The 26,664-nt window shown below is 40.8% G+C and overlaps 2 protein-coding genes across 4 annotated transcripts in view; one reads left to right on the top strand and one right to left on the bottom strand.

Moving 5' to 3' along the window:
* Window positions 1-26,664, bottom strand: part of LOC127570318 (leukocyte elastase inhibitor-like) — a 35,551-nt gene that overhangs the window by 3,114 nt on the left and 5,773 nt on the right. The window contains exons 2-7 of one of the 3 annotated variants that reach the window (XM_052015761.1): window positions 18,715-18,832; window positions 4,646-4,821; window positions 2,851-2,988; window positions 2,217-2,334; window positions 428-570; window positions 169-336 (exon numbers count right to left, since the gene is read on the bottom strand). In XM_052015761.1, coding sequence (XP_051871721.1) covers window positions 169-336; window positions 428-570; window positions 2,217-2,334; window positions 2,851-2,988; window positions 4,646-4,813 — 735 coding nt within the window. In that variant the 5' untranslated portion in view covers window positions 4,814-4,821; window positions 18,715-18,832. Of the gene's footprint in view, window positions 1-168; window positions 337-427; window positions 571-2,216; window positions 2,335-2,850; window positions 2,989-4,645; window positions 4,822-5,688; window positions 5,856-8,831; window positions 8,902-18,714; window positions 18,833-26,664 lie in introns of those variants that run through there. The other 2 variants (XM_052015759.1, XM_052015760.1) reach the window with 2 other exon arrangements.
* LOC127570999 (uncharacterized) overlaps window positions 11,051-26,664 on the top strand; it is a 112,395-nt gene continuing 96,781 nt past the window's right edge. Inside the window, exon 1 of the mRNA XM_052016971.1 lies at window positions 11,051-11,158. Within this exon, the coding sequence (XP_051872931.1) occupies window positions 11,051-11,158 (108 nt within the window). The remainder of the gene's footprint in view (window positions 11,159-26,664) is intronic.

The following is a 26,664-nucleotide window of genomic DNA, read 5'->3' as shown; positions in this document are numbered from 1 at the left end:
GGGAATGTTGAAGCAAGGTCCACTCCTATTCCTATAATCTTCTTCTATTTTAAATGGAGAGGAGTATTTAATGAGGGTGGTTGTTAAAATTGTAGTGGCCGGAATGGTCCAGGCAACTAAAGTCTCCCTTTAAGTTTCCTTTCTCATTGCAATTAATTGTTTAGTTACCTGTTCCAGTCCAGTCGTGTTTTCACTGATGTCATCGGGCAGTAGGATGATCATACTCAGTTCCTTCTGTTCATAAGGAAGCTCAAGAACACTGGTTTTGAGTTCAGCAATATAACTAAAATTGAAATTTTCCTCCTGGAACATCATATGCACTGTTTTGGACTCATTCTGAGAAGAAAGTGATATATTAACATCAGCATTAGTTTGACAATAAATGTAATACTTTGCTGGCAATTGCTTTACCACCAGAGCAACATACCTTGTTCATCTTGAACTTGGTTACATACGTATCTTTTTCATCAAATTTGCTGTTCCACTTCCCTTTAAAGTAGATGGCATTTACAAGAACAAGAACAGTGAGAGGAGTAATCGCATCCTCTGGCAGCAAATCTTTAATTTTACCTAAATGAAAGATCACAAATTGAATGCTTCAGTAACGAAGGCTGGCACAATAATTTCTAAAACAAAATAATATTTGCATTATGTTACACAGCAATGGCCAAGGATTTGTGAACGGTACTTGAGTAGTAAACTAGGTTGCTGAACCGAAAGGCTGGAGAAATGAATTCAAATCTCAGTGCGGCAGTGACAAACTTTAAACACACTGAAACATGATGGTATTTTATAAAATGTCAACTGTGAAACTCCTAATTTGTTAGAAAATCTTACCTGATTCATGAATGTCCTTATAGAGGGAATTCTGCTGTTTGCCCAGTATGGTGCATGTATGACTTCAGTCTCACAGCACTGTGCTTGACTTTTGTATGCCCTCTGAAATAGCCTCACAGGCCATCAGTTGAATCAGTCGCTACATCAGAACATACTGTATCTGATTTATAGCCCATCATCAGCTTAATGTAATTAGAGCCTCAATGCTGGGGGAATTGAGCTGGGAGGGGACACATATTGGTTTAGTTATCCCATTAGGAAATTTGAAGGATTTTGCAAAAAAATCATTGGTGGTATCTCTTTGATGCTATGTGATGCAAGGTTTCCATAGCTCTGAAGCATACAAGACCTGGACTCTGTGACTGTAAGAGAGGGATCAGTGCTGCTAGGCAGACCATGAACTTTGAGCTGGGTTTGAAGTCTTCACCTTAGAAAACCTTGTTCCTGAGTTGGACACATGTTGTGCTGGCAGAATGAACATACAAGTGAATTATATCATTGATGTTCACCTTTGCTAAGAGATGGCTCTTGAGAGATGAACGGTGCTTCACATTTTACAGTTCTAAGACTTGGCTGAGATCTAAGACACAAATTCACAAAATATGAATCTTCCCGATGTGGGAGGAGGACATGTCTGGGGATCTCAAAGACACCATTTTTGTGATCAGCTCCCTGAAACACCGTGTGAATTCCATCCATCTTGCGGCATAATGGACGTGATCATCACCACATGGCGTCTCCAATAAAAATTCAGTGAGTAGCATCAACCAATTTACATGACCTTTATTTACCTTACCAAGCCTTTCACTCTGTTAACAAACAGCGACTGTGGAGAATACTTCTCAGATTTGGCTGCCCTCAAAAATCTATCCCCATTTTACATCTGCTGCATGATGGCACACAAGTTGTGATTCTGACCTTTGGTTTCACCACAGACCCACTCCCAGTGCAGACTGGTGTCAAGCTAAGCTGTGTCATTGCATCAACGCTTTCCTCAGTCTTTCTCCCTGCAATGCTGCAGCTCACCTCCAATGAGTTTCCCACTGGAATGGAGCCGATCTACTGGATGAATGGGAAATTATTCAACATCTGTCACCTCCATTCTAAAATGAAATTGAAGCTAATTTCTTTGAAGCTTATTGAAGTCCAATTAAAGTCATACTTTAAAGCCAACAAACAGCAATACAATAATCCATAGATTGGGTGCAATGGTAAAAAAAATCTCCTTTCAGTAATGGTTTAACTGTCAGTAGTGATCTAAATTATGTTAAATCAGCAAATTTCGGATTACAATTGATGTTAATGGGGACGGATCATTTCTTATCAACTTTGACTGAACTATGGAGTACAACTGTCTTAAATCATAAAGTACGTCTTACCCTCAGTCTTATTTTCTACGTAAGTATTGATCTCATTCCTGACAGCTTCTGAGTGTTTTAGAAAACTGACAGCAGCCACTTCTGCTTCATAGTAGTTCAAGCTGGAGCTTTGAAATTCCTGCAAAATAGAACCATAAATGCCCAAGCATTATACACACAGTGGGATAATGTTTATTTCCAGCTAAGAGGGAATCAGAACATATGTAAATATGTCAATCTTTCAAATGTTTCTGATGCATTTAAAGAGCTTATAGAGGAGAATGCGTGTGCTTCCTCCTCGTGATGGGGCAAATGTGTGCATACATGTCCATCATCTCATTTAATAGTTTTTTAAATTGACTATAGGCCTCTACTTGACCTCTGTACCATTCCCCCCAAACAGCAACAGGTTCCTGTTTCTTGTTCATTAGTCTAACTGGATAGATTTGAGATCGTCTATGTGACTGCATTTCCATTGTGTGCTCCCAGAGGGACATTTTCAACATCAGAACTACCAGGTCAGCAATTACAGAGAAGCAGAGTAGGAAAATACACAGAATTATATTCTACACTTGAATTAATGAGTTGAAGTTATGCATTAACTGTATGTTTTTAAAAGGCATATGCCCAACAGTTGTCCTCTATTTGATCTTACTCTGAGAATGTTGAAGGTTTCCTCTCCATACATACGGTTGGCCAGTCTTAGAAGATAAGAAGCATCAGGTTTGTTGATATTGGCCATTAGTTCCTTGACTCTTGCATGGACATCACGTTTTGTGTCAAAATGCAGAACCTGATACGAAAGTAACATTTACGATGAGAGTCAAACAACAATGAAGCTACGATGAGATATACTTGCAAGGCAGGATAGATGGTATGTGACTTGCAGATGATGGTGGTCCCATAAACCCACTGCTCTTATTCTTCTAGGAAGGAAAGGTGGCAGGTATAGAAGGTATTGAAAAAGGAGCCTCAACGCAGTTGCTGAAGTGCATGTGTTTGATGATCCACATTGTAACCAGGGTAAATGGATTGTTGAATTGATTCATTGGCAGTAATATTCTCTTTAAAAGTTCTGATGTTCATGTTCAAACTTCTTGAGGAGATATTCTTTCCCATCTTTCAAAATTTCTCCATCACAACAACTGGTGGATGTTCGTGACAGGCTATTTATTTTCTCCTCTGTATTCTGTAGCTCACAGCAGGTCCTTTTCAGATCCTGCACATCCTACTCTAAAATGGAGATACGCCTTATTGTATTCATCAATAGAATACAAGAGAATGTTGCAGAATCCCAAATCTTTATCAACACATTCTGAATTCCTGATCTTTAACTCTCTACTATAATTACATAGGAGCACAATAGATTCGAGGTGCTTGTGTGAAAATCTTTGAAGGTGAAAAGTTGGGTTACCAAATCAGTCAATAAAGCAGTGATCTGAAAAGAACATATTGAAAACTTTGGAATTCTGAAATAAACCAGAATTTGCTGAAAATACTCAACAGCTCAGGCAGCGTTTGTGGAGAGAGAAGCAGAGGCAGAATTTCAAGTTGATGAGGCAGAACCATGAAATGATATTAAACGTATAAAAAAACTATGGAGACACAAGAGATTGCAGATGCTGGAATCTGGAGCAACAAACAATCTGCTGGAAGAATTCAGCAGGTTGAGCAGCATCTGTGGGAGATAAGGAGTTGTCGACATTTTGGGTCGAAACGCTGAGTTCTTCCAGTAGATTGTTTGTTGCTAATAAAAGGACGAGTTCATTTCTACTTTCTACTTAGTATACAGGGGTCATGGATGCCTTTACCCAAATGTCACTCCCCATCCTCTTGGATTTGGGGTGGAATTAAGGACACAGCATACTTGTTCCAAACTGTTGTCCTGCAAGCCCAGGCCCATTATACACCCATGAATAATACACATAGCACCATTGAATGAAATTAGCAACATAATATTTTGAAAGAATCTGTAATGAACAATCAAACTGATCATCCCAAACAAATCCAGACCAATTGAAAAGTTTCAGGGAAAGCTGAATGAACATATAGTTCTGTTGATTAATTTTTTGGAATGAGGGTTTCATAGTCTAGGCCAGCATTTATTGCCCATCCCTCACTTTGCTTGAGAAGTTGGCAGTGAGCCACCTTCTTGAATTATTCCAGTCCTTCTGGTAAAGGCATTCCCATGACATTATTGGTGGACATTTCAGGCCAGCAACAATAAGAGACCAGCGACATCTTTCAAATCTAAGAGACGAGTTGGTTCAATTTGACGTAATTCTGTCACACCAAAAGTTTATAAACAGGTAGGAGTGGGTGGCGTGACCAGATGCCACTCAACAACAGTGTTCCAGTCCAACAAAGCTCAAGACCGAGAGTAAAACCTTGTAAAATTTACCATTTGATACCATATGAATGACTTGCCAATATAGTTATCCCTCACTCACCTTGGCCATCTGATCTGCAGTGTTGCCTCTAGCACCAAGATATGCCATGCTCAGAGCAACTGAGACACTTAATGGAGACAGAAATATGTTCTCATTTTTAGTTTCTTCTTTTAGCTTTGTGTAGAGATCAAAGGCAAAGTTGGTATTTGCAGCAATCAGAGAATCCATTGCAAAATCTAGGAGAAAACAAAACGTGCTCAGAAGTAAACACAATTTTTTGGCAAAATATATTAAAGCAACGACACATTTAATTCGTCAATTGTCTGGCACTGACTTATTGATCCCAGATATACTTCCATCAAGAAATATCGACTAAATTTCAGAAACTTCCTTATTGCAGAAAAGGAAATTTGAAAAAATGTTCCAAACTGAAAACTTGTGGAAGTCAGAAAAAAGCAGAAAATGCAGGTCAGGCAGCATCTGTGGAGAGAGAAGCAGAGTTTGCATTTTTGGTCAGTGATCTTGCATTGATGAAACTTCTTTTAAGACAAAAGAAGTTTTAAACATCTTCCAAAGCTTCACTACCCTCTGGGTAAAGACATTTCTTCTCAGGTGTATTCATAAAAGAAAACTTGTCCAGGCTGCACTTATCTGTCTTCCACTGCCAGTTTCAGCATGTCTTATGCAGTCATAAGTATTAACCTATATCTGAACATGAAAAATTGTAACTCACAGAAGAAGAGAAATACCACCTTCTTCAATATGCCTTTATCAATGATATTCTTATCCTTCACTTATAAAAACTCTAATGTGTTAAAAGTCCTTCAAGGGCTATAAATTGCTCAGGGGTGTTTTGAGAACATGCAAGTTATCATATACTTCATTCTTTATCTTAATGCATAATAGACATTGACAACATTGACAACATGCAGACCTTTCGGCAAACAGAGCATTTTTGCTGCATCTCCTTAAGCATTTATCTGATTGCCGTTTCTGCTTATTTCACAGTATTATGTTTTGCTATTACATTGCAATTCTAACTACCATCGCACTGTTACTGGTACATAAGTACCACTGTTGGTGCAATGTATGTTTTTTTTTACCTGTACTTCCTAGAAGACCAAAAAGCTGCACAATCTGTTTGTACACTTCGAATCTGTTCCTGGTCCTGGATCCTGTTTGGTTTTTGGATCTGTTTAAGTACTGTCGTTTCAAGAGGATGTTCTTAATGTAGGTAGGTGACAAATGTTTGATGAGATCCAAATTTATGCATAGGCAGTCTTTTCATCTTCAATCACTATTTTTCCAACTTGCTTGCACATCAAATTAGTCAGACACGTAAAGACATGAAAATAAAAGCATGCCAAGTGTTCAGATTTCTGTCATTTCATTTAGAATGATCATCCCTGCTGAGTCCTTTTATTGAGTCAGAGAGTCGTATAGCACTAAAATGGGCCCTTTAGCCCAATGTGTCCATTCTAACTTTTGTGCCCATCGCATCTGGCCACATTAAGACCGTATCCTTTTATGCCCCGCCTATTTGAGTCTCTGCCTTTTAACCGAGTAATTGTGCCTGATTCCACTACCTCCTCTGGCAGCGTGGTCCAGATATCAACCACTCTGCATGTAAAAGATTTACTCCTCAGATCCCCTTTAAAACTCCTTCCTCCCACCTTAAACATGTACCCTCTTGTTTTTGATACCCCTACTGTGTGAAGAAAGATTTTGACAATCTACACTATCCATGTCTCTTATAATCTGATATACTTTCATCATTTCACCCTTCAGCCTCCTTTGCTCCAGGGAAAACAATCCCAGCCTTTACGTCTTCCCATAACTAAAGTCCTCCAATCCAGGAAACATTCTGGTGAATCTCATCTGCACCCTCTCCATCTCAATCACATCCTTCCTGTACCATGGTGACCAGAACTACACACTGTAATCCCGAGTCTGACTGAACCAGTGTTTGTAATGTTGCGACATAATGTCCCAAGTTTTATATTCTATACCCCGACCTCTGAAGGCAAGCATGCTGTATGCCTTCTTCACTGCCCTATTAATCCATGTTGCCACTTTCAGGGAACAATGGGCTCTCTCTGTTCATCAACACTCCTGCATGCCTACCATTTACTGTATATGTTACCCTTGAGTGACTTCCCGACATGCATCACCTCGCAGGTGTCAGCATTAAATCCCACCTGCCAACGCTCGACCCAGTTTTCCATCTAATCAAAATTCCACAGATCGGAATAGGGTATTTTCTAGAAGATGCATCATTTGATATTTTGTCCCATTTTGTAAAAGACATCAAAAGAATGGTGCTGACCTGATCTTTACAAATAAATACTCCTTATCGTTCTTGTTTTGGATCACTGATCTTCCACTTTTTCTCTTTCCTGCCCTACTCTCCATCTTTGTTTTCGTTTCTTTCTCTCTCTCTCCCTCTCTGTCTCTCTCCCCTCTGCCCACTTCCTTCTGTGTTTCTGTTTCTCTGTCTCTATCTGTCTCTGTCAGAAATGGCATACATTTCTGAGCATCTTAGTACCTGACTTTTCAGCAGAATTTTCATTTGACAAAAATTTCTTAAAAACAGTGCCTTGGCAGATTATGTACAGAATTAGGGTAAAATAGGGACTGTGAGATTCCTGACTGGATAAATCCCAACCACCAAGTCCTTGCGTGCTGATCACAGGGAAGGACATCCTCACAAAGGAACTAACCATAGAACTGTTGCATAAAAGGCTGCAATGGCAGTGAGGGAACCATGAGGAAGGGATCACGACGATCAACTGAGTATGTGAGCACCCCAACACAATTCCCATGCAGCAAGTACCACCACACCACTGCAAATTGCATGATGATCAGTGAGGCAGAGGTCACTGCATGTACTTCTGTTGTGCATTGTCTGGAAAGGTGGTGATCAGTGATGGAACAGCCAGTGATTTCAAATACCTTGGCCACTGGAAAATTAAATTGCAGATGTATTCAAGACATCAATGTCAGACTGGAGACCATTTAATTGACACCACATTGGCGATCAGAGTACTGAGTTCCTAATCTATTTTTGTAAATGTTAATGGAACCTCGACGGGTATGCCCAATAGCTCCAATGTATATCAGCAAGGGAGGACAAATGTAGTATGTGACTTTGGAAATCATTAAGTGTTTGAATTATGCAGGAGAAACATCAAACATCCAGAAGAAATGGACATAGAAGTGCCTGAGCCAAAATGAGAACGGGCACTATTTCATCTGGAACTTATTGCTTGCTTGGTTTACCTTAGGTTAAATCACTTTCATAGAACATAGAACACTACAGCACAGTACAGGCCCTTCGGCCCACAATGTTGTGCCGACATTTTATCCCGCTCTAAGATCTATCTAACCCTTCCTTCCCACATAGCCCCCTATTTTTCTATCATTTATGTGTCTTTCTATGAGTCTCTTAAACGTCCCTGATGTATCTGCCCCCACAACCTCTGCAGGCAGTGCGTTCCATGCACCCACCACCCTCCGTGTAAAAAACTTGCTCCTGACATCCGCCTTATACCTTCCTCCAATCAACTTAAAATTATGTCCCCTCGTGTTTGCCATTGTCGCACTGGGAAAAAGTCTCTGACTGTCCACTCGATCTATGCCTCTTATCATCTTGTACACCTCTATCAAGTCATCTCTCATCCTCCTTCTCTCCAAAGAGAAAAGCCCTAGCTCACTCAACTTGTAAGACATGCTCTCCAATCCAGGCAACATCCTGGTAAATCTCCTCTTCACCCTCTCTAAATCTTCACATCCTTCCTATAATGAGGCGACCAGAACTGAACACAATGCTCCAAGTGTGGTCTGACCAGAGTTCTATAGAGCTGCAACATCACCTCACAGCTCTTGAACTCAATACCACGACTAATGAAGACCAACACTCTGTACACCTTCTTAACAAGCCTATCAACCTGCGTGGCAACCTTGAGGGATCTGTGGACGTGGACCCCAAGATCCCTCTGTTCCTCCACACTGCTAAGAGTCCTGCCATTAACCTTGTATTCTGCCTTCAAATTCGATCTCCCGAAGTGTATCACTTCACACTTTTCCAGGTTGAACTCCATCTGCCACTTGTCAACCCAGCTCTGCATTCTATCAATATTCTGTTGTAATCTAGGCATGATTTGTGTATGATAAATGACATTAATAGATCCAATTTCCAGACTGACAGTTCTTACTTAACAAAAACGGGTTTTACTAACCCAATTACCTTCGAAAGCATGTACTTTAACGCCCCAAAACTTTTCATTGAGATCAGCAACCTTCTGCAAATTCATATACAGCCTCGCTTAAGTGGCTGAAGAAGGAATCCCTGGGAGTCATAAGAAAATTGGAAAAGTTTGTAACATAGTCAACTTAAGCATCGTACTAATTAGAAAGGGATGATGGGAAAATAGGGCAATAGTTGAGGTGGATTAATGATCACTTAGAAGAAACGGGGTAGTACTTAGATCAGGGAAGTGTTTAGATTACAAAGCATAGCTCGCTGGAGCAGAGATAAACAAATGGAGGGTGGAGTATAGCTTAAGTGCAGGAGAGCTGATCATAAGATAAGCAGACTCACTACAGAAGGACAACACCATAAATTAGAGCACCCAGTTGCAGGGAGAATGGGGGGGGGGGGGGTAATGGCTGTCCGGCAAAGGAAGGCTCATCTATCAGGCAGATAGAGACAACCCCTGCAGAGATAAAACAAAGATCAAATACTACAAAGAAATGTGGGTTACCGATGAAATTGTCAAATCTGCATGCAACTACTGTGATGCGAATTCTCTAAGTTGCTGGAAGTTTTTTGGATCAGTGGAGTATCTTTGAACTCTCTCTCGAAGTGCTCCCCAGTGTACATTGTAACAGGGCCTGAATGAACTGACTTATTCAAGAAACTCACCACTGCTGTACGAGAGATTTTCTTTGTGTTCTCCCAATCTGAGCTGTAATTAAGAGGGCGACTGGGCCTCACGTTAAAGCCAGATTCCGGGTGCAGGTTTAACACACAAATTCCTCCGACAGTTGGCGCTGCCAGCGCGGTGCTGCACAGGAAAACTGCCAACAAGGTGGCTCCTAATTGGGTGAGTATGTTTAATTTTACCACACAGAGTTCGAGGAGTAGATTCCATATTGTTGCTGGGTAACAGTAAGTTATGGTAACAAAAGAACAAATTGAGGGAAGGGAAGGCGTGGTGATTTTACTCAGCAAGGTTGGTGTGAGAGTGAAATTAGACATCAGGTCACTGAAGCGGGGAAATTAGACCACAGGACACTGACATGGAGAAATCAAACATCAGGGTACTGATGCGGAGAAATAGGACACAGAGTAGGTCCCTTAAGGTGGTATTGGTAGGGCCGATAAGTAAAGCACTGACATCAAATGGGGACCCAAGGGATCTTCAGTACAAACAACAGTGGATCATAATAAATTGGTAAATTGGTTTATCATTGTCACATGTATCGAGGTGCAGTGAAAGGCTTTGTTCTGCATATCATCCATACAGATCATTTCATTACAACAATGCATTGAGGTGGTTGAAGGGAAAACATAACAGAATGCAGAATAAAGTGTTACAGTTGCAGAGAAAGTGCAGTGCAGGCAGACAATAAAGTGCAAAGCCCTAACGGGGTAGATTGTGAGGTTAAGAGTCCATCTTATCGTACGAGGGGACCGTTCAATAATCTTATAACAGTGGGATAGAAGCTGTCCTTGAGCCTGGTGGTGCGTGCTTTCAAACTTTTGTATCTTCTTCCCGATGGGAAGGGGGAGAAGAGAGGACGTCCAGGGTGGGTAGGGTCTTTGATTATGTCGGCTGCTTTACTGAGGCAGTGAGAAATGTAATAAAAAATGAATTAAAAAGATGATAGAGAAAGGATATGATCTGGAGGCATCCCTCGCTGAACAAAAGACTTAGTGATGGGGACAAGAAAAAGATAAGTTTGAAAAATGAACAATTATATTTGCATTCATGGTGAAGAACCAACAAGAACAGGTAAAGATAGAAGCAATAAAGCGTGCACTGGACGAGGAACGTAAAAGACCATGCAGGAGAATGGTGGTGGCAGTGTCAGCTACCACCCCACCAGCGGACGGGGACAACATTGACTGGGGAACAAAAACTATACATCTGGATATAACGAAGAATATAAGTCACTCCCAGGCTATGACAAGGACATAAAGAAACCAGCTGCAGTCCCAGAGGCCCTGGATAGGACAATAATAAAGACGACAGGTTATACAAACAGATTATCAGAGAAGCAGATGATTATCAATGAACTGCCTGTCTTAAAGAGGAATGATAGCAATCAGGCATTTTGGGATAAATTAGCAGAGTTAAAAGAAGCTCACAGGCTTATTAATGAGGATATTCCCTGAAAAGTGAAGGTTAAAGTGCCACCTGCGGTATGGACATCACTGCTGCCTAATTACTGAGATAGAACATGGGTCATGCAATCGGACCCAGTAATGACCAGAAGTTTAATAATTTTAAGGGAGCTGTAAAAAGTGAACTCAGCCAAGGCACACCAAAATGGACCAGGATAACCCAGGTAAAACAGGAACCAAGGGAGAGAGAAGAGGATTATGTGGAACAAAAGTTTGTGGCTTATAGCGAACATTCAGGATAGGCAAACCCCCATACAAATGATCATATGTTCCTGAATTTACTTTAGGATGGAATGGGCCCTCACCTAAAGAGAGTATTGGACATGGGGATCACAGTGGGGAACAATTTTAATGAGATATTGAGTGGGGCCATGAAAGCTGAGGCTAATCAGGGTACCAAGTCTAAAATTAGTTAAGGACAACTTAGAATGTTATAATTGTGGAAAGACAGGCCACTTTGCCAAGGGATGCAAGGAAAGGAAGGAAAAGACCACTGAACAGCTGCAGTGCAGCAATTGTCAGAAGGTGGGACACTGTAAAAGGGATTGCTGGGCGAAAGGTTGGGGCCGAGAAGGAAGGGACCACAATGGGACCTGATCGGCCTCTCACGATGGCCTCAGTAAGTCCTGAAATGTGAAGAGCACCAGAGGGAAGGAGTCATCAGAGTGACCAACTTCCTCATTTTGTTAATGCTGATGGGAATTCGAGCTTTGGTTGTCATGGGGATGTTTAAATGCATGTCTTTGCATGATCAATGTCTTCCAATATTCTGTTGTAACAGAGCCTGAAGGGTTTGAACAATTTCATTGGGGCATGTGTGATTGTGTTTTACTCTCTGTTTGGACTTCTGACTGAAAATTATATTTTGTTTAGAGTGTGTGAATGGTCTGTGAGCTTTAAAATGTTGCATGAGGGGTGTTTTAAAATGTTGCTTGTGGGTTTACATCAGTGAGTGAAAAGTTGTTACCTGTTTGTTAAGTCTGTGTTGGAAGATATATAAATATTAATCCTATGAATCCAATGCTCCAGAGGAACAGGATGTGACTAACCGAAAGATTTTACTACTCGACGTGTAGTAGATTTGCAGGACCTCTTGTGCCTTGAGGGGTCGTGCCTCTTTAAGAAGTTGTGTGTGTGTTGGGTGGGGGGGGGGGGGGGGGGAACACCCATCCATCTTTTCTTTTCCTCTATTCTTTGGATTATGTGTTAGAAGTTTTCATTGTGGAAATTAATTTTTTATTCTTAGTGTTTAACATATCTGCAAAGGACCTGAAGGAAGGAAAGTGCAAGCATGGAATATTTGTTTAATCTTATCTGTAGTTTTAATTTTTTTTCTATTTTTGTTAGAATTGATTGGAGAGAGAGAAAGCCCCAGATTCCACAGTGGTCATGTGGAATCCAGGTTAAGATATTAAAAATTTGAGTGTCTCTGTTCCAAATATGAGATTCCTACATTCTCGAGAGAAAATTGGCATTTTGAGGAAAATTGATGATTAGTATTTACTTACATTGGGATTTCGAAACTTGTAGTTTGGTAGATACATCGGAACAAATGGGAGTCTTAATATTTCTTAATAACAATATTTCTCAAGAAGTTAAAAGGCATTGCTTAAGACTTTCGACTTTGAGTTCTTTGGAAAAGATTGCTATCATGTTTCGCAAGGGCTGACTTTTAAAATGCAGATGAGCAGCACCATTCCTGTTTCCCAGAAAATGGGTCATGTGTTTGGAATTCATTGTTTATCTGGGAAAATGTAAATGAGGATCCATGAACTGTTTTGCAAATTGACTATGTTGGACCCCACCTTGCAATGAGGGGGTGTTGGAAGAATTGTTTTATTTTATTCCAAAATTAATAAAAAGAGGAAAGTAAAATGGGAACCACAAGAGTGCCAAGAGTGGACAGCAAATGATTCCAAAGGCAAATATAACACAAGCTTTGCACCACTTACACCATCAGCTATAGCAAAAGTGGAGACAATATTCTCCATTTAAGAAGTAAACGAGAAAGGGTAGGAAGGATTTAATGGACATTGTATTAGGTGGTGTTGGAACAGGACTGTGTGCAGTTAACTCCTTGGATAGCGAAAGAATGAGAATGGATCTAGACTATTCCATAATGGAAAATAGTACGCATGTGTAATATCCCTGGAAGCTGTTTATTGGGTGGATGAAAACTTTACCAAACCGCCAGTTGAAAAGTGTCAGTATATGTCTTCACGGTTCACACAATGAACTTATTCTGTTGGCTTACCCAATATCATGAACAAAGTGAGATCTTTATCTTTTACCTGTTAAATTTAAGTGTTTTTCACGGTAAAATGGAATGACTTAGAAGATTTTCTGAAAAGATCACCTGAGGTAACTAAAGAATTGAGTGAAATTGCAAAACATCTGTATAGAAAGGAGGTTAAAATGGTTTATGATTGGGAAAATTATATCGAATAGCTAAGGTAGAGACAGACTTTACCATTCATCACTAGTGAGGTATTTTCAAGAGCCAATATATATTTCTGAAGTTTATTATTCATCCTGTAATTACACTGTTTGTTTTAATGTTTGTATACTTTGATATGGTATTCACACTAGTTACTGAGAGAAGTGCAGTATAATGCCTAATCAAGGAATGGTCATCGTAATGACTGTGTGGGAGATGAACTGTGGAGCCAGAGGTGTTGAAATGAACAAAGAGACAGAGAGAAATAAAAACATGACATGGTGCTGACCAAACGTATGGTATGATTTGAATGAAAAACACGATGATGCTGGAAGAACTCAGCAGGCCAGGCAGCATCCGTGGAGAAAAGCAGGCAGTCAATGTTTCAGGTCAGGGTCCTGACCCGAAACATTGAATATCTGCTTTTCTCCACGGATGCTGCCTGGCCTGCTGAGTTCCTCTAGCATCATAGTGTTTTTCATCTAGATTCCAGCATTTGCAGTCCTTTGTTTCTCTAGTATAATACGATTTGATTTGTCAGGCAGTGGCCAGACAGATAATAAAAGTTCATCAGGCTAGGAATCATTTTTGTAATTTCTTCTGCACCGAGGGACATAATAGTCAAGGTGTAACTGAACCAGTGGATTATTAACTTGTTTGCACTTGTACTCTGTGCCTCTATTGAGAAAGTCCAGGGTGCCCTATGCCTTTTTAACCACTTTCTCAATCTGTCCTTCCACTTTCGGTGAACTATACTCATACACCCCCAGATCAGTCTCTTCTTGTACCCCTTCTTTGAACAGTGCCCTCTAGTTTTTCTTATTTCTTTTCTTTCTTCCACTAAAATGTAACACTTCAGATTTCTTAGTATTAAATTTTATTTATCCATCCATCCATCTGTTCCACCGGCCTTTCTATATCTCCTTGAAATCTGTTGCTCATAGTTCACTACACCTTTGTGCTTTTTATCATCTACACCTCTCAGCTCCTTTATTTTTGCAATGAAGCTCTGCATAAGCTCAAAAGAAAACACCTCATCTTTTGACTCGGTGCAAAATTCAATAATCTCAGCATTAAAGCTTTTTTTTTGAAGCTCCATTGTTTAGGGTATTGCCGTTGGATAATTTCAGTTTTCAGGCTAGATCTTGCTCACCCAGATCCACCACTGAAATTGCCATCCATGTCCAAATGCACCCATTCCAGATGCAGCAGCCTATCTTGTTGGCCTCTCGCATTTTGGCAGTGTGGAACAAACGGGACAATCCTGCTCCTCTAGCACTATTCCTGGGAAAGTATTGTTCCAAACTCAGTTGAGAGTCCTCATCAACATTGACTTTGAATACGCAGAATTCTCTTGACTTCAGCAGAAATAAGATCAAGGAAACCTGATGATTATAACCACCCAGTGATGGGAAAGAAAATTGAGGGAAATATTAAACAGGCAGTTGAATCAATTCACTCTATCACTCCAATTAACAGTTAACATTACCTCAATGTGCCTGTTTGGAATGATGACAATTTTCCCCTAGGAAAATCAGAATTCCAGGAAAGGAAAAAATAAAATTTAAACATGACAAATTAAGGTTTACTTCATACTTGTTTTGGAAATCTAATCACACACACAAGAAATGACAAACAGCATTCTCATTCTTTGTTGATTCAGACCCGGGTCATGGTGTGAATCAAACATTTTCTCTGAAGGATAAAAGAGAGGCAAAAATTTGACTGAATTCGAAAAGACAGAAGTGGGGAACATTTCATATACAAATGCAAAGAAATGAACTGAAGTAAATAACCAGACCTATTGTCAGACTTACATTTGGCATGTGGAGGAACTGAACAGAGACCTTCAAGTACCCAGTCCCTCGTAGCTGCAGTATCAGCGATCTGTCATGCTTGGCTTTCACAACATTGGATGCCATTTAAACCAAGAGATTAGGAAATCAGTATTATTTGTGTTAAAATAGAAAATGATCAGGCAGTATCCGTGGAGAGAGAAGCAGAGATAATGCTTCAGGTCAAACACTTTTCAACAGTATTTCCAATATATTGTTTATATTTCAGATCTGAGGCACCATACAGTTTGATTTTTGCAGAGCACTTTTCATGGTCATTTTTTCAAGCGGCAGTCCATCTTTTGTGTTCAGTCGGACAACTAAAGAGGATGGTGGTTAAGCGTCAATGCAAAACAATAACACAACATTGCAAATTTTTTTCAAGTAACTATTTCTTCAAATTGTCAAGTTGAGTTTATTGTCATGTGCACAAGTACAGTGAGGTAAAGTACAATGAAAAGCTTGCTTGCAGCATTATCACAGGCACGTGGATACAGATAATGCACAGAATATAAATTATACATAAATTACAGATAAGGTTATACCATACACTGAAAAAAAGACCATGCCAATGCAGGACCTTAGTGCAAAAACAAAGACACAAGATATGTTTATTAGTCACATGTACATCAAAACACAGTGAAATGCATCTTTTGCATAGAGTGTTCTGGGGGCAGCCCACAAGTGTTGCCACGCTTCTGGCACCGACATAGCACGTCCACAACTTCCTAATCCATACGTCTTTGGAATGTGGGAGGAAACCGGAGCACCCAGAGGAAACCCATGCAGACACACGAGGAGAACGTACAAACTCCTTACAGACAGCGGTCAGAATTGAACCCAGGTTGCTGGCGCTGTGATAGTATTACGCTAACTGCTACACTACAGTCCATAGTAGTGCAAAGAGAAGGTCTGTAGCGTTCCATTGCTGTGGTAGGGTTAAGGTTGTGCAAGTAGGTTCAAGAACCTGATGGTTGTCGATAAGTTCTTGAACCTGGTGGTGTGGGTCTTCGGGCTTCTGTGCCTCCTGCCTGACAGTAGCAGCGAGAAGAGGGCAGGACCCAGATGGTGGGGATCCTTGATGATAAATGCTGCCTTCTTGAGGCAGTGCCTCCAGTAAATGTTGGGAAGGGCTTTGCCCCTGATGGACCAGTCTGTGTTCACAACTTGCTGCAGCCACTTGCATTCCTGTGTGTTGGAATTGTTGTACCAGGCCGTGATACAACCAGTCAAGATACTTTCAATAGTGCATTGGTAGAAGTTAGTTAGAGTATCTGGTGACATACCAAATCTCCTTAAGCTTTGAAGAAAGTAGAGGCACTGGCATGCCTTCTTCATGATTGTGTCAATGTGCTGGGCCCAGAACAGCTCATCTGAGAAGTTAACGCTCAGGAATTTGAAGCTGCTTACTCTGTCCACCCCTGACCCACCAATGAGAACTGGTACATGGTCTTCTGATATTCTCTTCCTGAAATCAACAATTAGCTCTTTGGTTTCATTGACGTTAAGCGTGAGGTAGTTATTGTGGCACCACTCAACCAGGTGTTCTATCTCACTCATATACATTGACTCATCACCACCCATGATTTGGCCAACAACAGTCGTGTCACTGGCAAATTTATGGATGGTACAGAAACTGTGCTTAGCCATACAGTCATGGGAGTAAAGAGAGTAGAGCAGGGGCTAAGCACGCAGGCCTGAGGTGCATCTGTGTTGGTGATCATTGAGGAGGAGATGTTCTCACTGATCCATACTGATTGAGGTCTGCCAATGAGGAAGTCAAGGATCCAGTTGCAAAGGGAGGTACCAAGGCGCAGGTCTTGGAGCTTGGTGATAAGTTTGGAGGGAAGATAGTGTTGAACGCCAAACTATAGTGGATGAACAGCAGCCTGACATATGCATTGCTGTTGTCCAGATGATCCACAACTGAGTGGAGTGCAAGTGAAATAGCATCTGCTGTTGACCTGTTGTGGGGATGGTCAAATTGAGGGGATCTAGGTCATTTCTGAGGCTACTGTGATTTCATCTTGCTATTGTGGAAACAGTGCGTATTTTGCCCTTGATTTACCAAACGTGATATGAAACGATGGATGTGATTGTCCCAAAGTCTGATCCACCAGTGGAGCAGTGTAGACATTCTGATTTATTTCTTTATTTGTTAATATATTAATACTGCAGAGAGATATAAAAGGGAGAGATTGGGACAAATGTAGAAAGGGTGCTGAGAAAGGAGGAGAGAAACATGCATCCAAGAGGGTTTTCTGAATCCTACCAGATCTCACATCTCCTCTGTTTCTCATACTTCTGCTCTCACCCTGCCTCCTCCCAGACAGAACAGAGATAGAGTTCCCCTGGTCCTTACCTTTCACCCTATGAGCCTCCGCATCCAGCATATCATCCTACGTCATTTCCACCACCGCAACGAGATCCCACCACCAGCTACATCTCCTCCTCCCCATCCCTTTCCACATTCTGTAGGGACCACTCCCTCTGTGCCTCCCTGGTCTGCTCATCCCTCCACACCCATCCCTCTCTTACCCCTGGCACTTTCCCCTGCCTTCGCAGTAGATGTAACACTTGTCCTTACACCTCCTCCCTCACCACCATCCATCAACCTGGTGAGGCAAAGGTTCACATGCATCTCCACCAACCTTGTCCACTGCATTCGGTGCTCCTGATGTGGCCTCCTCTACACTGGTGAGACCAAGTGCAGACTCGGCGACCATTTTGCAGAACACCTACACTCAGTCCGCACTGGCCACCTTGAGCTCCCAGTTGCAGACCATTTCAACTCCCCTTCCCATTCCCACACTGACCTGTCCATCCTTTGCCTTCTCTACTGCCAGGACGAAGCTCAACGCAAACTGGAGAAACAACAGCTTATATTCCGCCTGGGTAGTCTACGACCCAATGGCATGAATATTGAGTTTTCCAATTTTTGGTAACCCCCCCCTCCTTTTCTTTTTTTCCCTCCCCCCCCCCTTCTGAGCAGCCCTCCCATTTTTATCCCCCTTCCCACCGTCCCCCAGCCCCCTTCACCCATCTTCGTTCCCTTCACCCTCCTGGCTCCATCCACCCACCACATACAGGTATCTTCCCCCACCCCAACATCAACCCACATCAGGTCCCAACTGTTGTTCACCTCTCCCTAATGGTTCCCATTCTCACGTCCATTACTTGTCCGAATCCAACACTGGTACCGCTTTGTGTTCCTGCTTGTCTTCCATCTTCCCCGATCTTACTCCATCTGTTTTTCCCCCTTTTTCCTCTCTCTCTTTGTCTGCCTCCATCTATCATTCACATGCCACAGCCTTCCAGCTCTACCCCGCTCCCCTCCCCTACCTGGCACTACCTGCCTGTCATCTTATACCCCTCCTCAGTCCACCAATCACCTCGGAATCCTTTCTTGCCCCCCCCCCACCTCATCTCCCTTTGCTGGCCACCTCACCTCTCCACTCTCAGTCCTGATGCAGGGCTTTGACCTGAAACGTTGACAATTTCTTTCCTCCCACAGATGCTGCCCGACCTGTTGAGTTCCTCCAGCTCACTGTTGCTTCAATATGTCCCTGTAACAATAAGAAGCAAAGATAAGTTAAGTGATAACAACAGGTATTGACGGTTTTATCAGGGAAACAAAGAAAGCGTGTGTCAGGTACAGAAATTGGTACTGAGTCCTTTGAGATTGATAGGAGATATAGGAAAAATTAAGGAAAAATCAGAAGGGCACAAAGGGGCCATGAAATGACCTTGGGAAGTAGGATTAAGGAGAACTGTAAACCCTTTTTTATGTATATTAGAAGCAAGAGGGTAACTAAGAAAAGAGTAGGTCCCCTCAGAGACCAAAGGGCTAATCTACGTGTGGAGCCAGGGGATTTGGTGAGGTTCTAAAAGAAGACTTCTCGTTGGTGTTCACCAAGGAGAAGAATGTGGAAGCTGGAAAGTTAAGTGAGAGGTACGCTGATATTCTAGAGCATGTATGCTTTAGGATGCAGGGAATGTTAGAAATATTGGCACACATTAGGGTGGATAAATCCCCAAGGCCTGAAGAGATCTATCGCAGGATGCTAAGGGAATTCAAAAAGGGCAGTAGTGATAAGCTTGGAAACCACAGGCCAGTGAGCCTTACATCAGTGGTAAGGATGTTGTTAAGGAAGATTCTGAGGGACAGGATTTATGTTCACATTGAAAGGCAGGGACTGATGGGGGGGGGGTGGGTTAGCTTGGTTTTGTGCAGGGGAGATGATGGCTCACAAACGTGATTGAGTTTTTTGAGGAGGTAACTAATAAAATTGATGAAGGCAGCACCATGAATGTGGTTTACATGGACTTCACTAAGGCTTTTGACAAATCCCACGTGGTAGGCTGATCCAGAAGTTTCAGGCAGAAGGGTTTCGAGACGTGTTGGCAAACTGGATCAAAAATTGGCTTGGTGATAGGAGGCAAAGGATGGGTGTTTATGGATTGGAAGTCCGTAACAAGTGGTGTACTGCAGGGATCATTGCTGGGACTTGTTGTTTGTAATAAATATAAATGATTTGGATGAAAATGTAGGGGGTTTGATTAGTAAGTTTGTCAGTGACACGAAAATCAGTGGAGTCACAGATAGCAAAGAAGGTTGTCTAAAGGATATAATGGGACATAGATCAGCTGGGAAGTTGGGTGGAGCAATGGCAGAAGGAATTTAATTCAGACCATTGTGAGATAAATCACTTTGGTAGTTCAAATTCTGGTGGGACATATAGAGTAACTAGCAGGGACCTTAGGAGCAATGGTGTACAGAGGGCCCTTGGAGTCCAAACTCATAGCTCATTGAAAGTGGTGACACATTGGATTGGGTAGTGAAGAAGGCATTAGGTGTGCTTGCCTTCATAGGGTGAGGCACTGCGTATAAGAGTTGGGACATTATGTTGCAGCTGTAAAAAACATTGGTCAGACCGCACTTGGAGTATTGTGTCCAGTTCAGGTCACCACACTACAGGAAGGATGTGGCATGAATGGAAACAGTGCGGAAGTGATTCACTTGGATGTTGCCTGGAATGGAAGGCTGTAGTTATGAGGAGAGATTGGACAGGCTGGGTTTATTCTCACTGGAATGTAGGAGGCTGAGGAGTGACATTAGAGAGGTTTATAAAACTATGAAGGACATAAATAGGATGGAGAGTCTGGGTCCTTTTTCAAGGTCAGAGGAGTCCAGAGCTGAAAATCACATGCTTAAAATGAAAGAGGAGAAACTTAAAGGAGATCTGAGGGCAAGTTTGTCACACAGAGGGTGGTGGTTGTCTGAAATGAGCTGCCAGTGGAAATGGAAGAGGCAGACACAATTTCAGAATCTCGAACCCTGAAAGATGACAAACCAGAGCATCCACTATTTTTAAATCCTTTAAAATTCTGGGATGTAGATCATTAGGTCCTCGGGATCAGCTTTCAAGCACACCAACATCTTTGGTATTTTTTTTGGCTAATTGTTGGTCCCTCATTCTCACTGGACCCTTGATTCTTTAATATACAGTACACTGCTGCATTACGGAGGGGTTATATTGCTAGAAAGCTGTTCGAATCATGATTTTCTGTAACATGAAACCATGAGAAGAATTGACAAAACGTGTTGTTTCTTTCGCACTTTCTGCTTACTTAGTTATTTTTTTCGTCACATAAATTCTGTAAGAGTGAATTTCTATTCCATATGTCAAATTTTCTGGTAGCAATTTGTGAATATAACAATGGTGAATTTCTGTTACTCAAACTGTCATAATGCAGAGTGCACTGTATTTGGCAGGTTTTGTGTGTCTTCTACTGTGAAGCCAGAAGAAAAATAATTGTTTTAAGTCCCATTAAAACAACAAGCTCTGGGTTACCTTTCTTCCATCTATGTTTCTCAATGAAATTTATATTTTGTCATTTGAACATTTTAACTCACTGTCACAATTACCATCATTGCAAGTCAGTATTGTCAAAGAAATTGAAAAAAGCTAGTTGCAACAAGATTCTGCAGAGTTTTTATTTGGTAGTGAATTGATTTTAACTGTTGCATTCAGTAATAACAAACAAAGGGGAGTAAGTTGAAATTTCTTCTGGAAACAACAATAACATAATTTGTGCGTATCTCTTTTTATCAACACTGATTACAACTTAATGTTTCTGAGATAATAAAAAACAACAGCCATTTTGAAGCTCTTTGCGTTATCTTAAGATATCCCAGAATTCTTAGAAGCTGATGTCGAACTCTTGAAGTATTTGGCCATTGTAATACATGAACACATGACACAAACTAGTGTATAGCAGCTTCCCAAAAACGGCAGATAAATGACGACAGAATATTTGTTTTTTTTAGTGATATTGGTTGAGGGATGTATAGAGGTGAAGTGTCTGAGTGAAATCCTCAAATAATGCTACTGGGGTCGTTTAGAACTAAGAAGGAAGGTGAGCTCTGAAATAATATGTTACTTGAGTAACAGCAACACTTCCTCAGTGCTTCACCAAGGTGTTGAACAATTCCACGTTAAAGTCTATGAAGAAGGGCTTGAAATGATTAATTCAGAGGCAATCACTGAGCAAAAGCATATCTCTTGGGGAAAAAAAAATTTAGAAAAGATTAAATGTTTTGTGTCTGCAAGCACCTTCTGACTGTGATTTCCTGCAATATTTTGCAGATCCACTTTTCCTTTCACATTATAATTTGACTCAAAATAAACCTGCAGCAAATAAGAATTGAAAAGATAGAGAAAATACAATAAAAGTGGCTGGAAATATATCAATGGGAAACCTATGAAAGGCTTATGTATTCAATTCTGAATGGTCATACAAAGGAACCTAACAATAAACTGGAACCAATCACTTCATCCAAGACATCCTATGTGATTCTTTACTCAGTAAAAAAAACAATTGTTTAAAATGTAATGCATCTGTTAAAATTTTTATGATTTTTTTCCTATTTTGTTTGATGTTATCATTAAGTTCTCACCCAATATCAAAATAAGCTTGATTATTCTAATGAGACCTAACAACTATACCTGTAGCTTCTGAAAATATTATGTCATTTCCTAATGTGCATCTACATTTCTAAGTTGAAGGGGAAAGTTTATTCAGCAGAGTGTAAAATATTTCATTGTCATCCAATTTTCACAGTCAACCAAAGTTATAAACATCTCAACTGATTAACGTATTAAACTTTTATCTGGCTAAATATACACAAGCAAAATGATAAAGTCAATGCACCAGTTTTGTGGTACTTGTCTGTGGTGAGGTTCTGCATACCACTTTCAATGGAATTTTAGCACATAATCAGCATAGGTATTTTTTTGTGGCAGGAAAATGAGGTGGAAATCAACATCCCGATTTTCAAAACGTAAGTTGTAACTCCCATATATCCACGTGTATTTGGACTTGTTCTGTAATGAATCCATGGGGTCACAAGAGATCCATTTGCATACGTTCTGGTGTGACTCCAAGTTTCCACCACTGCAAATTTAATTTAGTCTAGACTGAGAATTACAAGCCGAGGTAGATGAAGATGAGAAGCTTCTTGAAGCTAAGAAAGTGCGGTGACTGCCTAGTGAATTATGCAGCTGGGAATTATATTTTGAAGTTATTTTTATTTTGTTGCTCATCTTTCAAAGACTAGGCTTGCTTCCAAACAATTCTGACAGTGAAATATCATGGACAGATGTTTATCAGCCCCTCCCATCATCCCACACCCTACACCCACTCCATGCACCACAAGATCTTTGCAGTTCTCTATGAATATACCACAGTATGCCATTAATGTGGAGGAGGAAGATTGGCAGTATAAAAGAGGGAAAGAGAAAGGCCACTAGCAGGTAAGGAATATGTAACTCATTAGAATATAAAAGCAACACATTTCTTAAAAAAGGTAGTGCAGCAGTGCCACCTATTGCATGAAGACCAGGAGCTGGTATCATCTGACCACACTGCTCCCTTTCTGACCTTGCAGAGACCAATGTTTTGGTATTCCTCTTTACCCTTAACTTATTAGCAAGGATGCAATATAAGCATATACTCAGCACATGACAACACCTTGCAGGGTAGCTGGGAAATACCTCATCTTGGTCAACTACAAGATAAGTCCACTCAGTTTCCAGGGGTTACAGAGGTTTGTGACCAAAATGTATTATTCATCATGAAAACAGTTTATCTGCTAATCTGTCACTGCCATTTGAGAAACCTTTTATTGCAAAAACTGGATGCTTTCCTTGTCTAGAACCTAAAGCTGCTTCTTTGGTTTTGAAGCACTTTCACAAAATATGTTTTCCCAGGTGTAGGATGCCTAGATTATTAGTGAGCTCCAAGAATTAATCTTTCAGTGACCTCTTCTAAATTGGTATCATTTGCCTTGAGTCAGTCAACAAACTACGACATGGAAATGTGAAGGAGAAAGTGAAATAACAAGCATATAATGTAGCAGAAACTGGTGAAAAGATGAACAATACTTTTAGGTTTATGTATAATTAATGTCTCACTTTATCCAATAACTGAAAATGATTCTGCTTCATCGAAAGTGGATCCTGGGTTCTGTTTTCCCAGCACTCTGAATCCATGCTCCAAATAGCATGTGTTTTTCAATATTGCTCCAAAGCTCTAAACCATACTAGATCCAAAATATATTTGAATTTTTTGTTACATATAAAGAAAGCTGCAATAGGTTGTGACTAGATTAAATATCAAATTGAGATAGTTACAGTGAATAAACTGTTGATTCTACTAATGCGGCTGCTGGGACAATTTTCAAATCTCGTTATTTTGAATTCATGACAATTTTTCTTTTTTTTTGCCATTTCCTTTCAGGTAATTGGTTAAGTCTGAATAATATGACTAAAAAATCATGTGTAAGTTAAGTCTACAAAGTGAGGCTATTTAAAAATGAATGCTTTCTGCAATCAATTGAATTGAACATTCTTATTTTATACAGTAAAATACAAATATTAAGCCAATTTTATCAAGATTTAATTTCAGTTAAATGAAATGGTAAAGACAAAATCAATTTGAAAACACAGAGTAAGTAGGAAGGGGGAGAACAAAGTTAGCTCTGTAATAAGAACAGAAAATGCTGGAAATAATCAACAGGTCTGTTGGTATCTGTGGAGAGAGAAAGAAAGTTAATGTTTCACTTTGAGGACCTTCTGAGAAAAGTTGTAAATCAAACATCTCTGTATATTAGAGACTGGAAGTTAAAACAACTGCAGATGTCACAAATTGGGGCCAGCATCCCAGGAATCTAAGATCCTCCCTCCTGGAACATCTTTCCAACCAATTATCCATTTAATTATCCTCATATCTCTGTACTCAGAATACAACATCAGGAAATATCTGCCGATTACTACCTTTGAGGTCTCTGAATCTCTTGCATATTTCCTTGACGTCTGCTTCCAGAACTTCATCCCCCTTTCTACCTCACTCATTGGTAGTGAGAAAGAGCATGATTGCTGGGTGTACATATTTCTCCCTCAGAGTGTTTTTCAGCCACTCTCTGATACTTAAATTAGGGTTACAACATATAGTCCTGGAATTATATCTCTAGCTGTAGTAATGTCTGTTTGTCCTTGCTAACTGGTAAATCCTCAAATATGACTGGTTTCTTAATCATCCTCTTTTGCTCTTGTACAGCTGAGGCACTCGTTATTTATAAAGAATTGGCTGTGATTGCATTCCCTAAAGGAAATATTGCCCTCAATTTTTTTCATAGTTGAATTTAAGAAAGAGTGAAATGCACTCAAGGGTTTCTACATCCTCTCCTTGTCTGTTTTCGTGTCACCCATTCTCTCTCTCTCTCTCTCTCTCTGTGCTGAGTTACTCTGAAGCTGTGAGTTTTCCTGAAACCTATTATTATCCTAACTTACAACCCCTTGTGGGTACCAATTGCTGATCATGCTCCAAATCTGAAAAATGAGTTCTTCTGCCTTGCAACATATGCTGTACACATGGTTTTCCAGGCTTGCCTGTAGAAAGCAGAGGGTTGTGGTGGAGGGACTGCATTCAGATTGGAGGGCTGTGACTAGCCGGTGTCCCACAAGGATCGGTTCTTGTACCTCTGCTTTTCGTGATTTTTATTAATGACTTGGATGAGGGGGTAGAAGGGTGGGTTGGCAAGTTTGCAGACAACACAAAGGTTGGTGGTGTTGTGGATAATGTGGAGGATTGTCAAAGATTGCAGAGGGACATTGATAGGATGCAGAACTGGGCTGAGAAGTGGCAGGTGGAGATAAATCCAGAGAAGTGTGAGGTGGTACACTTTGGAAGGACTAACTCCAAGACAGAGTACAAAGTTAATGGCAGGATTCTGGGTAGTGTGGAGGAGCAGAGGGATCTGGGGGTTCATATCCACAGATCACTGAAAGTTGCCTCTCAGGTGGATAGGGTAGTTAAGAAAGCCTATGGGATGATAGCATTCATAAGTCGTGGGATCGAGTTTAAGAGCCGTGAGGTAATGATGCAGCTCTACAAGACTCTGGTTAGACCACACTTCGAGTACTGTGTCAGGTTCTGGTCGCCTCATTATAGGAAGGATGTGGAAGCGTTGGAGATGGTGCAGAGGAGATTTACCAGGATGCTGCCTGGTTTGGAGAGTATGCATTATGAGGAGAGACTAAGGGAGCTAGGGCTTTACTCTTTGGAGAGAAGCAGGTTGAGAGGAGACATGATAGAGGTGTATAAAATATTAAGAGGAATAGATAGAGTGGACAGCCAGCACCTCTTTCCCAGGGCACCAATGCTCAATACAAGAGGGCATGGATTTAAAGTAATGGGTGGGAAGTTCAAGGGAGATATCAGAGGAAGGTTTTTCACCCAGAGAGTGGTTGGGGCGTGGAATGCACTGCCTGAGGTGGTGGTGGAGGCAGGTACATTGGTCAAATTCAAGAGATTGCTAGATAAGCATACGGAGGAATTTAAAATAGAGGGATATGTGGGAGGAAGGGATTAGATAGTCTCAGACGAGGTTTAAAGGTCGGCACAACATTGTGGGCCGAAGGGCCTGTATTCTGCTGTACTGTTCTATGATCTATATTCTACATAGGATGGGATCTTGAAGACTGCATTTAACACAGGATCAGTTTTCAATGGGACTGAAGTGTTCTATGATGCCCCCATGTATAAAACTGCTACATAAAAATGTTCGACTCACTCAGCTCTGTACTCATACTTCTACCCTCTCCAAACATTGTTTTACTATTTCAAGTTTTTATTTAGGCAACTGTTCTTACTTTTATTTACTGATTAGTTAAAATGGTTTATGATTAGACTTTTCTCTTAGATTTTTACCTCAATATTATTCTTGATACATATCTCAGTTTCATTGCATTCTGCTGCTTTCTATATTGATTCTACACTTTTTCAATTTCAGCTAAAATTACGACTGATCTCAGCTCCTGTTAATGCCCTCTTC

Source organism: Pristis pectinata, chromosome 5 (genome assembly GCF_009764475.1).
Source record: "Pristis pectinata isolate sPriPec2 chromosome 5, sPriPec2.1.pri, whole genome shotgun sequence".
NCBI classification, from domain to species: domain Eukaryota; kingdom Metazoa; phylum Chordata; class Chondrichthyes; order Rhinopristiformes; family Pristidae; genus Pristis; species Pristis pectinata.
The sequence above is the reverse complement of the archived record's forward strand: the minus strand, read 5'-3'. Positions and strand labels throughout refer to the sequence as shown.